The sequence below is a fragment of the Amblyomma mixtum genome, chromosome 7 (assembly GCF_055824585.1).
Source record: "Amblyomma mixtum isolate Tamu chromosome 7, ASM5582458v1, whole genome shotgun sequence".
Classification (NCBI taxonomy): domain Eukaryota; kingdom Metazoa; phylum Arthropoda; class Arachnida; order Ixodida; family Ixodidae; genus Amblyomma; species Amblyomma mixtum.
Genome location: NC_143018.1, coordinates 116,336,923 through 116,350,841, shown reverse-complemented (window position 1 = coordinate 116,350,841; position 13,919 = coordinate 116,336,923). Strand labels below are relative to the sequence as shown.

Genomic DNA, 13,919 nt, shown 5'->3' with positions numbered 1-13,919 from the left:
AAAGCGAAAAAGCGCCTTGGCTTTTCCGTCCACGTCGTCCGCGGAAGTGAGTTGGTTGGCCTGAATCCGTGATGTCATGTCACGTGATGTGCGCTTCGTCCGCGAGATCTGCGATTGGGTCTATCGTGTGAATCCACCTTAAGCAGCATTTCTTGAATGACCGCGCTCCTGAACCCCGCAACAAAGCGGTCGCGTACGTAGCGCGTCGTCCAGGAAGTTCCCGAACAATCACTTCGCGGCCATGTGCCTTAGTTCAACGGCGAACGATGCGACTTATTCGGTTTCGAACTGGTGTCGGCGGTTGAACTTTAGCCTTTCAGCTATTACCTGCCTACCAGGTGCGTAGTGGTCTTGGAGCTGTTATAGTGGTACTGGGGCTGTTGATGCCCACGCGATGACACTACATCGTCCACTTGGTGCAACTGCCATGAAATTATCCCATCTGCCGTTTTTGTAGCAGCGTAAAATGCGGAACAAATCTTTGATGATGCATCCGTCGCGCGTTTCAACTTGTACCAAATGCGGGCAACGACATCATGTATTTGGATGTCACAGTGGTGTCGCCCGCTCTTTAGATGTCTTCTCCAATTTGTTTTCTGCGAAGCACTTAATTAGCGAACAGCAAATGGCGGTTCTCTTGGGAGAATGGTCCAGAAATGGTAACATCTTTTTTTTTTTTTGTAGCAGCTCTTAAATACCGAATCTGCAACAAAAATCTGCAACAAGAAATGGAAACCTTACGCCAGTACAGAATAATACAACAGAGTTCGAAGAAAAACACCATGTGAAGTAGACTCCTTTCTAACTACGACTAAATGTTTATATGGCACTGTATACAGTCTCTCTGAGTCACTTGTTGGCGGACACGTTTCGGGGAGCATCGACTGAAGAAAATGTTCTCGTCCAGCGACTGCAAAGTGGAGCTATCACAGCGCAGCTTTCTTTTCTGGTTGCCCCCGGCAACCCCATGCGCCGCAGCAATCCTAGTGAGGACGTCAGTCGTTGTCGAGTGCCATTTTCCTGTTATCTCCGGTGGCCTGATGCGCCGGGGTGGGAGGGAGACGGGTGCTCCCGCTTGCGTTTTTCTTCTGCTCCACGAAACCTCAGAATAAGCGGCGCCCATTCATGCGCTGTGCGACAGCCTGCCTGTTAACGTTGCGCTTTGACGGAATGACGGTGCCAGATTTCTTTGTTTCCTTTTCTCTTTCCCCCCACAGCAATACAGCTGCGGATGTAGATCCGGTTTCTGATGCCATATGGAAGTTTCAGCGCTACGAATTAGTCATGGACTTTGCAATGCGTCGCTGCCTGCCACCCCCGATCAACGCAGTTACCTACGCCTGGCTGCTGATATCTTGGCTGGGCAACCTGTGCACGCGCCGAGTGAAAAAACGGGTACGTAGAACTGGAAATCATCATCAGCGTAATATTTTGAGCTCATTTATGTTTAGTTTTGTGTGACTGCGTCGTGCCAAAAAGCCGCATTCAAAAAAATTCAGGGGGCACTTTGACTGTCTAAAGTGGGTAGAGGCGGAAGCGTTTTCCGCACCACCTTCGCTGTTTCTGTGGCACTGGTGGCGTCACATATAATTGAGTACTAATTACTAAGTGATGACGGATCACTAATTAATGGTTAATTACTGATTAATACCGGAATACTAATTAACTGCTAATTAATGCCGCTTAAGCTTCGCCTTTAGGAGTGGAACGCGACAGCGCGTTGTAGCGCTGCCAGGAAGTCCACGGAACGCCAGCACCCGTTCGGCGCGATGCCTTACCCTTTGAACGCAACGCTTTTTGAAGAAAGGAAATGGCGCAGTAATTCTCTGTCATCTCGGTGGACACCTGAACCGCACCATAGAGGAAGGGAGGAAGTGGGAGTGAAAGAAGATAGATAAAGAGGAGCCGTAATGAAGGAAATGAAAATTGTATTTGAGGAAAGGAAATCACGCAGTTACTGTCTCACAAAATTCAGGGGGGCACTTTTTTGACCTAAAGTGTGGTCACTGATGCGTGGTTAAGATGTTAAGCTTCGGCCCTAAGAGTGGAACGCGACAGCGTCTGGCAACGCTGCCAAGGAGTCCATAGAACGCCATCGCCCATTCGGTTCTACGCCTCGCTCGTCGGTAAATTCGTTTTTGAGGAAATGAAATGTATCTGTCTCTCATTTGTCGGTGGACACCTAAACCTCGCTGGAAGGGAATGGAGGAGGATGAGAGTGAGTGAAGACACCGTATTCACTAGACGCACCTTTGTTCTTCCCGAACATCGAGCTGGCATGGCGGAATGGATAGCATGCTCGTCTCACACTACGAAGACCGGGGTTCGATTCCCGAGCTCGACCAATTTCTTATTCAGTTTTATTTATTTATATTGCCTGACTAGAAAAGTTAATTAGGCTAATTGAATAATTAAGCAATTAACTAAGCTCAGTCCCACTTACTTGGAGCATCACTATACGATCCCTTCAATTGGTTGCATGGTTACTAGCCAAAGTAGAATTGGCCCCGTTTGAAATTCGCGCATTGTGACGTCACGACCGTTTCCACCAATTGAAAAGCGTGACATTTTCTGTCACGCAAGCGTGACAGAAGCAGTCTGTCGACAACTGCTGCTTACAACGATGAGACATTAAAGGCTTCCGCCTTAATATTGGACATACATTACTTATGTATAGAGGCTGTTCAAGTGACGTCAGTTGTGCGGCGCGCCTATGCACGCAACCACGGCACGCAACAAGATGGCGATCCCACGAGCCCTGTTCCCATGAATTCGATCACCTCGGGTCGAGACGATTGTCGCGTTGAGCAAAGTCACCCCTAACTTGACTGCATGGTAACATGAATTTGATTTTAGAAAGTCGAGACCGGTTCGACTCCTGCGACAAGCGTCGAGATCGCAATGCAAGCGGGCAGTGGCAGCCTCTAAGATCAAGCCGCGCCACCGGTGGTGGTGGCTGTGAAAACTTTATTTGCAACAGGCGTGTTTAAGGCACGTAGGTGCTTGGCCCCCGCACGGCCCCACTGCATTCAAACGTTCATGTCCCGGAGGCTCATGACGCTGGCAGCCCGGCCTGCGGCGATGGCTTGCTTGGCCGGGTCCTCGGAGCGCAGTAGGGTCTCCCAAGGCTCCCAAGTGGTAAGGTGCTCCAGGCCGCGCGGGGGAGGATCCTCCGGGCAGAGGAAAAGGATATGGTCCAGAGTGGCTTTGGGGTGGTGGCGAGCCGGTTGAAACAGAACATGGCTTTTTGTGTGTGAAGCATGGCAGTCTTCTTGGTTTCTTCGTCCAGATGCAGCTGGTGGTACCCGCTACGCAGGTCTAGCGAGCTGAATACTTCCCCACCTGACAAAATCACTAAAATGCCATCAACGGGTAGTGTTCTCAATGGACTATCGGATTCAACGTCAGTTAAAAATATCTACACAACCTAATGTCGCCCTTCTTCTTTGCCATAGGCACAACCGGCCTAGCACACTCAGACACCCAAACAGCGGACACCACTACGTCCGCTACCAAACGGCCAGTTAATTGAGAGTTTTAAAATAGCGTCGTGGCGAATAGGGTGACCCTATCCGCATGCGCTTAGCGTCAGGGGAACGGGTTCATGTTTTCTTTGTATAGAATAGGGTCGCGGATGGTCGCTTTGCGTTGCTTGAAGGCAGCGCCATGACGGCGGGAAAGAGATGCTTTCAGACCAAATAAGTTAATATATATGTTGTACTTTTTTCACTGTGTAAATAAAACGACGCGCAAACTGTTTCTGTTACCAATTACTAATTAGGAAAAGCGAAAAATCATGCAAATATTTTTTTATAATGCGGACATGTTCAATCCGAGCCAAGACTATTCACACAGGAAGAGTAGAAGTAGTAATGGTTTTTTTTAATATTTTGCATTGAATATGGAAGGCAAAATAATTTTTTCTACCCCGGCATCTGCTATCGCTGCTGGAAGCACCTGAGCTGGGGTAGCGGAAATAAAGGATAGCAGGCAGTGTGTACAAGTGAAAAGAAAGAGGGGAGGGGATAGTAGAAAGTACAGGAGGAGGAGTACACTGGCAATAAGTCTATTTACATATATACATGATAAATATAAATATATACAGGTCGCACGCGCGTGAAGGTCTGGTAAAAAATTGGAAACCTGTTTGTGGAGATCAGTAGTTCGAACCTCCCGCGCTTTCTGACGTGATCAGTCGACGCGTACTCGCTGAGCCTAGCCGCTCAGTAAACACGGAAGGAATCTGAAAATTCGGCGTGTTTTATCGTTAAAATTTTGTTGTGCGGGCAACTTCAGCCAAAGCGAAAGCCTCGTGCGCCTTTGTCAGCCTTTGTCAGCGTGCGCCTTTGTCAGCGATGTCAGCGTAAGCCACAGAGTAGCGGCAACGACCAATTGTTGATGAAGCGAGAGGGCCCGCTTCGGCGGGCGCCGCCATGTTGTCCCAACGTAAAGCGGTTTAGGGGCGCAAGGGGCGCACGCTATTTCGCTGATTTAGCGTTAGCGTCGCCCGCTCACCCAAACACCCAAGGGCCGATAGCGTTCTGCGCATGGGCAGTAGCATCCCGCTATTCCCCCATGACCCAAAGCGATAGGGTGAAGGGTAAAAAACGTAGCGCAAAGAAACAAGGACACATAAAGACAGACAACACACGGCGCTAACTTCCAACATTGGTTTATTTCAGAAAGGAAAGCTGGTTTCTATCCACATCAAGACCATCACGCCGTTAAACCATGCGCTAGCAAAGCGTATCAGCCAGATATGCGAGGTCTTTTGCTAGCAATGAAACAGGGGGGGGGGTACTAACACAATCATCTTTCAAAAGTGATATCCATTCTGCTTTTATGATTTCTCGTGTCAACCGGTTATTGTGCACTTTTAAAACCATTCATTGTTCAAGAAGCGGTATGCAGTGACACCCACGGCAGTGGGCTGACAACCCTTTTCCACGCATATCATCTACATCACGCCCATGCTCTCGAAGCCTATCATTCAGGCATCTGCCGGTTTGCCCTATACATACTGCTTGCCACAGGAAAGAGGAATCTGATAAAAGACATTTTCAATACAATTGACAAATTTTTCCAATGTTTTTTCGTGCAACCAACACCCTTTATAGATTTTTGGAAATGTTTCTTACACAGATGACTCAACTTCTTAGGCGCCGAAAAAACCACTCTGGCTCCAGAACGTTGCGCTATTTTTTTGAGGTTATGAGAAAGCTTATGAAAATGATGTGGATATAAAACCACCTTTCCTTTCTGAAATAAACCAATGTTGGAAGTTAGCGCCGTGTGCTGTCTGTCTTTCTGTGTCCTTGTTTCTTTACGCTACGTTTTTTACCCTTCAAATATGAACCAAGCCCAAGCATACACCCTTTGATAGGGTGACCCTATACTAAAACTCGCTAATACGGAGACTTTCACTCGCAAAACAAAAGGCACAGGCCGAGCTTGGCAATAACATGGTTTTTTTGGCTTGTTGGTACGTAGTTCCAATACACTGTAGCGCAGCAAAAGACGGGGATACACGAGACTAGAGACGAACACCACGGGCTCTGTTGGAAGTCAGCGCTTGTGGTGTTCGTCTCTTGTGTCCTCGCCTTTTGCTGCGCTACAGTGTATTGAAACCTAGCAATAACATGGAGAAGCATCGCTGCGTAGGCACAGCTTGACCACAGCTTCTCAACAAATATGTCTGGGAATTCTTCAAGGAATGTACTTACATTCAAACCGGTAGAAACGGCGTTGACGAAAACGGTTGAACGCGCTTCTAGGAGCGGCAGGCCAGCTTGCGAAACGCCTCGATGGTGCTGCTACCGTAAAGAAGTGGCCCTGCAAAAACCACAGAGAGAAACGAGCTGCGGACATCAATGGTTCCTGACTACTCCGACATGCCTCTGTCAGCAACTACTGGCAAAGGACCCAGGAAAGAAGACAGACGAACAGAAGTTCGCGCCAAAGTGGGCCACCATGTACAGTGCCTACAGTAGACGTCACGTGGTACCAAGCTCACTGGAGACCCTGCGCCCACAGTCATATCCACCCAGCGACCTTCCCAACCAAGCTCGATGTCGATCGGTCGCGCAAGGATCAAGTTCGCCATGCTCCGAGCTATTAGGGCATACACCGTGTCTCCTTCGCTTCCATCCTGGGCCGCTTTCAAAACGAACGACCCAGAAGTACAGTCACGACCAATGTTCTGGATGACCACATCATTTAATCACGATGTTTGGTTGTCTGCACGAATCCGGTGAGTGGCAACCGCTCCAGTCGCACGACAAACGGGCGCTGGCTAAGATGTCGCGTCGCCGCCAAGGTCGCCTCTGACCTTACTGATGAACAACGGTGGCACAACATGAATCAGCTTCCTGCAGACCGCAAGCTAAAGTGGCTGTTTGGACTTGTTTATCAGTGATCATGGTTAAATAATGCAGCGAGAAAAGACAGGGACAAACGAAGAAGTGGACAGGACTGGCGCTGACTACTACCAACACATTTATTCAAAGAATCGAGCAGCTTTTATAATGCCATTCAAGACCCACGTGACTGCCAGCTGCTTTATCTGGTCAATTGGATCTTGGGTGGCATTATAAAAGCGGCTCGTTTCTTTGAATAAATGTGTTGGTAGTAGTCAGCGCCAGTCCTGTCCACTTCTTCGTTTGTCCTTGTCTTTTCGCGCTGCATTTTTTAACCATGATACCGCAAGCATCCACGCTGGCTATTTCCGACGCGAAATACGAACTCCTGCTCCCGTGCTAAGGTAATCAGTAAACAGCGGCATACGTCGGCGTCGCGCGTTTCAGAAATGACTCCGTCCAGCAGCATCTGATCTAGAGCAGCACCAAAATTGCAGTCACGTGCCAGGCGTCGGAGATTGGCGACGTAATCCCGCGTACTTTTGCAGTCGTGTTGCTTCCAAATGAAGGAAGTGCAGCTCGCTCCGATCTCATTCTCGTGCGAACTGTCGTGCTCTTCAAGGTAATCAATGATTCCCCACTATGACGAAGTCTGGGTGGGAGCAGTGGGCGGGTGTCATTGCACGATGAGAACGAATTCTTCGCGTAGGGAAGACACGAGCAGCTGCTACGCTTGCCAGGGTCGGTGGCATCGTGAGCCTGAAAAAAGCTTTGTTACGTATCTTTTACCTGGAGCTGCGGCCCACAGCGCCGCCAAAGGCTGCTGTGCGCGACACAGGCTCCTCTTCTACAGTGCCTTGCCCCGGACGTATCCTGTCCTCGTCGGCACTGAAGTAGAGGGAGGCATAGGCACAAGGGAACGTTGTCAAGTCCCGCTTCGGCCATACATAGCCTCGAAAAGGAAGATAAAGCGGCGCGCTCGTGCCTAGGCGAGTGCCTGGTGTAATGGTGTTTAGTACCGGTAGCGCGTGATTACTATTATAACCGAGAACATGCCAGAACTTTTTGAATCGGTTGTTAGCATGCCAGGAAGATTGCCATTGAAATACTTGAGCATTTCATTTGCGACAGCGGCTGCAGTTAAAGCAGAAAGTTTGCCCCGGTCCACACGTGGACTAGTTTGTCAAGCCTTTCTGTAAGTGCGTTTCTTTTTAATTATAAATCTTTCGCTTGATGGGTAAACCATGGATCATTTATTCCAGTTTAAAGGTTGTGGATGGATATACCCTCAATTTCTTTCAGTTTTTGACGGAGTAAACTACAGTTCTCTTCACTAGTGTTATGTAAGAAGCATTTCAGAAACTCAATTAATATATATCCGGATACCGCCACATTCTGCCTGTATCTCCACTTGAGCAGGCCGGGATTTTTCATTTTAGATTCTGCCGTGATCAGGCCGCAAAAGAGTACAGTGAATTAGCTTGTGTCCGCTTATTTCTTCGAGCACTTCGGTAGAAGCGCAATCTGATTAGTTTCTAAGCAGCAGATCGAAGCAAGAATGCCGCGCATAATTATATGCGCTAACTGCGGGAAGTGATAATAATAATAACGTTTATTCCGTCTCCAAAATGTACATGGTGGCAGAATGCCCACAGTAGAAGCTGGCTCTTGGACTGCTTGAGTCGGTCAGGGACACCCAGCCGATAGTTTTGCCACCAAAACAGTGGACCACACAACTTTCAATACGTGCGTATTAAAAAATATTGCACATTATTATGACATGTACTCGCAGTAGCAAAGAAAATGAAGATTCGGTCAATGAAAGGGGTGAAGTTTGAAATAAGAGTAAATCTAATGCATTTTTTTTCTTAAATTTGTGCTAGAAAACCTCTGACCTGCGAAGAAAGTCTTGTAAAAATGATGATGATATATCGAGATAGAAGTTTATAGCGGAAGGCAAGCTTTTGTCCATAGAACACAATGGCAAAGCGTACTTTCATCTACACAAGGGGGGCGATATACTACTTTTCCAAGCATTTCACTGTACATATAAGCCGAGCACCAGGCCAGGGGCAAGCTTACCCATGGTAACGAGTGGGCATATGCGGGCAGATGCCGTCATTTTTACTTTGCGTACCTCAACCTCACCTTTGAATGCATGGCCCTGCCACACCCTCACCTTCACTTCTCAAAACTCGCTGGCCTTCCAGCGCCCTTACCAATAGTCGGTTTAAAACTGCAGTTATTTTTCCATCCAGCAAATTCTGGCTATAATATAAATAAACATAAAGACAAGCACGCAAGGCACTATTGGATGAGAGGCCAGATGCTTATACTGGTGTGTGCGTGCGTGCGTGCGTGTGCGTGTGTGTGCGTGCGTGCGTGTGTGTGTGTGTGTGTGTGTGCGTGCGTGTGTGTTTATAATTTTCGGTTTATTAGGGTTTAACGTCCCAAAGCGACTCTGGCCATGAGCGACGCCGTAGTGAAGGGCTCCGGAAACTTCGACCGCCTGTGGTTTTTTAACGTGCACTGACATCGCACACTACACGGGTCTCTAGAATTTCGCCTCCATCGAAATTCAGCCGCCGCGGCCGGGATCGAACCTGCGTCTTTCGGGCCAGCAGCCGAGCGCCATAATCACTGAACCACCGCGACGGTGTGTGTGTGTGTGTGTGTGTGTGCGTGTGTGTGTCCGTGTGTGTGTGTGTGTGTGTGTGTGTGTGTGTGTGTGTGTCTGTGTGTGTGTGTGTGTGTGTGTGTGTGTGTGTGTGTGTGTGTGTGTGTGTGTGTGTGTGTGTGTGTGTGTGTCTGTGTGTCTGTGTGTGTAAGCTAATACGTGAGGCAAAACCGTTACAGTTATTAGTTGAGCCCCAAAATACGAAAATATCACTCTGATTTTACTTCTAGCCCGCACTGCATAGGGTGGCCGTTTGGTGCCCAGCTTTCTCCGGTGTCAACCCAGAGAATGTGTCGGAGCCGAAGGTTCACAAACAAAACAATGTTTGTACAGCAAAGAGGCGGTACAGAGAAATTTACAGTCACTCGTACAAACACATACAAACTGATTTACAATACAAAGTAACGCTCGAGAGGGACTACAATACAACAAAAGTATTGCAGTAAAGTGGACTCATACAAGAGAGAGACGAACAAACAAAACCACTTGTTCACTGGGCACTGCTACAGTCCGATGACCAGAGGACCTCGACTGAGCCACCCTGCAGGCTGGCGCATGCTGCCCCACAGGCGGCGTTGACCCTGGAGTCGAGTGGGCGCGCTTCTCTCAAGCCTGAACGGCGGCTCGAGCTGGCTGACAGTGGTCGACACCCGTCGTATATTCCAGAATCTTTGAGCTCTTGCGATCCGCAGCTGCTGGCACACGAGTGAATGGTAGAGGGCATCAACCAGCACGCTCAAGGCTACGCCCTCTCCGTCGACAATGAGCAGAATTTACTGAAAGCTTCTCAAATAATCGGCTCCGTGCGCGCCGATGTTTCCTTTGGCGTCGTGCCGGCTAGCAAAGCGGAACGGGCTGCCATACACACAACGTTAGGCACTCTCCAGGTTTCCTTCTTCACTGTTCTAACGGCACTGTTCTAGCTTCCGCACTGCACCGGTTTTCCTAATATGCGCCGAATTTTGTGACACATACCAAAACCCCCATTTGCAACCGTTTAGGCTCATGCGTAGAGAAGGCGATTCAGTTTGTCTTTAATAGCCATGAGAGCAACAACCCTTCCTAGTAGACAACACCGTGCTATCTTCTGGAACACATGCAGTCGTCGAGAAAAGGGTTCTCTTTGTCTAACAGTGGTAGAAAGGCATGTGAAGCACACCTGTAATTCCTCCATAAACGAGTATGTTTCTACCAGCGCCCCACAAGTCAGATCGGGCTGGTTAAACAAGACACTTGTCTTATTTAAGTGAAAGAAGCAGTCTTTGCAGTGTCTGCAAAGCAGAGCAAGATTAGACGACGCAGCGCCTTTCACAGACCTGCAATGCTGGTTGAGCATCGCAGCAAAGAGGGTCTACTAGACCCGTTGCATTCTTTAGGGGGTAAGTGTTGCTTTGCGCATCTCACCCCGCAAAGGTGGTTCGTATCGCCGTGTCCACACGGGGTAGAGGTCGTATGCTTCAACCAGGGTGTCTAAACGAACGTGCAGGTTAACTGTGGCTGCCTTAAGCGATATTTGGAATGACGTACGCATCAGAATATCAGTGCAGTCTAGGACAACTCCAGAATCTCCTCCGCCTCTCTAACTTTGCGAGAGAAAAAACAGAACATGTCTGTGAAAAATTACTTGCTTCACATCAAAGCTCTAACGCTTAAAATTCGCGTTACACGCAAACAACCATCCCGCGATCTTTTTGAGCTGGGCGGCTTTACAGGTAACGTTTCTCTTGTCCTAAGACTTCTTTGTGCTGTATTCATGTCAGATGAGTCAAGCGAACTTTTCCAAATGCTTTATTGGTGAAGGCATGTTTGTACAGTTTGCCTTCTTTCAAAAGAAGATATTTAGCCGGGAAGTACAATCACCAGTAAAAATGAGTAGCGCATTAAGGGGCAATTTCGGGGTGCTTAAGCGCCCGCCCAGCGGGCTACCGGCGAGCGCGAAACACTCGCTAACACTAACTGGAGGTGGAAAATCGCAATGGGTGGCAGGCGCAGATTCGTGCTTTGCGCACGCACTCGGCACTTCTTGTTCATGGTGGTTCAATGCTCTTAACTTTTCACAGAACGAGATGAAGACGCAACAACACAGAGCTCTCTGTTGTTGTGTCCTCATCTTGTTCTGGAAAAGGTGAGTGCGTGTAAGCACCGTGAACAACCTCCTCGGCGAAATTCTCACAATTCTGGCACTTTACTTATTCGCGTACTCCTCACCGCAGCACCCAGAGTTGATATATGCCGCTCCTGTGGTAGGTCATTAGCGCTAATCTTTTGTTCTAGCGAATGAACACAGTGCCCGTAAAGGCCATTTCTATTTCGCCCCGCCGCGGCGGCTCAGTGGTTACGGCGCTCGGCTGCTGACCCGAAAGACGCGGGTTCTATCCACGCCGCGGCAGCTGAATTTCGCTGAAGGCGAAATTCCAGAGGCCCGTGTACTGTGCGATGCCAGTGCACGTTAAAGAGCCACAGGTCTTCGCTATTTCCGGAACCGTTCACTGCGGCGTCCCGCATAGCCTCAGTCCCTTTGGGACGTTAAACCCCCCAAAACCTAAAGCCTGATACAGTAAGAGACGGCACTTCATGATTTGGAAAGCAAAGAATCTAGTACTCTTCATGGCCGTATACAAACAAGTGAGAAAAAATCAGTCAAAATAATATCGTATCTGAAATACGGAACTCGAAGCAGCCGCCACAATTATCACATGACGTTGATAAAGAATAGCTTGAGTGGATTCTAGATGTCATGAGTCTGCCGAGCGTTGGTGGACAAGGCCAGCGAAGGTCAACTATATACCACCTCTCATCTGCAGGACAATTCTGTTTCTTACAAATATGGAATAAATTATATCTGTGACAGTATTACACACTGCCTTCCTGTCCTCCTTATTGCTGATAAATCTCTGACCCGCCCCAAGGTCCACATTTTTCGCGTCATCTACACTTGTCACCCCGGTCAATTCGTTATGTGACCGTACCAGCTAGCCCACATGTCTCTTCTATTGCATTTCTTTTCTCTGGCGTGTCCCAAACCTGCATATTCTATTTGCCATGCTGAGCTGTAGCACTTAGTTTACTCCTTGCTGCCGCGGTGGCTCAGTGATTATGGCGCTCTGTTGCTTATCCAAAAGACGTAGGTACGATCCCGGTCGCGGCGGTCGAGTTGCGATGGAGGCGAAATTCTTAAGGTCCGTGTACTGCGCGATGTCAGTACACGTTAAAGAACCCCAGGTGATCGCTATTTCCGGAGCCCTTCACTACAGCGCCCCTCGTGGCCTGAGTCGCTGTGGGACGTTAAACCCCCATAAACAAACAGGAATCCTTCCCAATCTGTCCTAATTATCCGTGTCCAACATGGCCAACTAGAGCCAAGTTTTTCTTGGCGACTCTGGCAAAACGCTTGTGATGTTAGCTTGAACAGTTTTACCTCTGCGGATTTATTATCCCACATCTATGCACCTTCAAATTGTATCATTTCTTTTCCAGAAATACCCCCCACTGTGGCTGAGTGGCTCTTGCGTTCTGCTGCTGATCCCAAGGTCACAGATGAAATCCCAGCGACAGTGGCCGCATTTCGATGGAGATAGATAGATAGATAGATAGATAGAACTTTTATTCACGTCAATTGCCAGACAACATAAATCAGGCCTACCAAAGCCTCAAAGGGCTTGAGTGGCAGCGCCTGGCAGACAGCTAACATTGGCAAAACAAAGGAAAATAGAGACGTTGCAATGAACTTTGCAAAAAAAGAAAATGGTCACCAAACAGAATGAAACAAATATATAACTATTACAACATCAAGAAAGATTACAGTGATTTGAAATTAATACAGTAAATAGCTGAAATAACTACGGGGCAGGAAGCAACACGGAGACATACCGCAAAGTTTTTTTCAGGGTGTATTTAGTTTTCATGCGGAGTACAGTAGGAGGCAAGCTATTGAAACAGGCAGGTACATAGTAATGACGTGTGCGCTTACCGTACCGGGTTGAGGAGCGAGGAATGCAGTAGCGGTATTTTGGTCTTAAATCCCGAGCAGGGACATATGGAACGGTGAACTGACTGTACCAGAAGTGTTTTAGCACAATAGTTTCTGTTAATAAAGAGTTAAAACTTGGAAGCTTTAGTCTTCTAAAAATATCAATGTCATTACCAATGGACAGGTCGTAAGCAATATTCTTTAGAAGCAAACGCAAAAGCGAATTCACCCTATGTAGCCAGCGAACCGTGCAGTGACCATAAACAGTAATTCCGTACCTAAGTACACTATAGGCTAGAGCATGTACAACACATTTACGGACAGAAAAAGGCATAAAATATCTAATGTTATACAGGACACACGATACAGCACGAAGCCTTTGGCAAACAAAAGAAAGGTGCGATTTCCAAGAGAGATCACTGTCGAAGGTCAGGCCAAGATATTTGACCGAATGCGCATATTCAACTGGTACACAGTTGCAATTAAGACAAGAGGAAGTATGCAAATAAACAAGGTCAGTTAATTCAACTTGTTTTAATGGGTTATGAAAACAGATCAGTTTTGTTTTAGAAGTATTAACATTAATAAGATTAAACTTAAACCAGTCCATGGCTTTAATAGCAGCTATCTGTAATGCTGTAACAGCATCAGTGTATTTCTTTGCACATGCAACAATAACAGTGTCATCAGCATACTGAAACAGCAAAGATGGCACACTGTTAGCAAGGTCGTTAACGTATAGATTGAATAATAAAGGACTTAATATAGAACCTTGCGGGACTCCAGAGGCAATTGCCGTGAAATCGCTATGGAATCTTGAAATCGACACATATTGGCGCCTATCTTGTAAAAAGTTAGTAAGCAGTTCCAAAAACGAACCTCGAAATCCCAGCGCAGAAAGTTTATCAAGCAAAAG

General features: G+C 47.7%; 1 protein-coding gene across 1 annotated transcript in view; it reads left to right on the top strand.

The window, feature by feature from the left end:
- LOC149337289 (transient receptor potential cation channel subfamily M member-like 2) overlaps window positions 1-13,919 on the top strand; it is a 350,682-nt gene that overhangs the window by 208,460 nt on the left and 128,303 nt on the right. Inside the window, exon 19 of the mRNA XM_089554378.1 lies at window positions 1,218-1,395. Coding sequence (XP_089410504.1) covers window positions 1,218-1,395 — 178 coding nt within the window. The remainder of the gene's footprint in view (window positions 1-1,217; window positions 1,396-13,919) is intronic.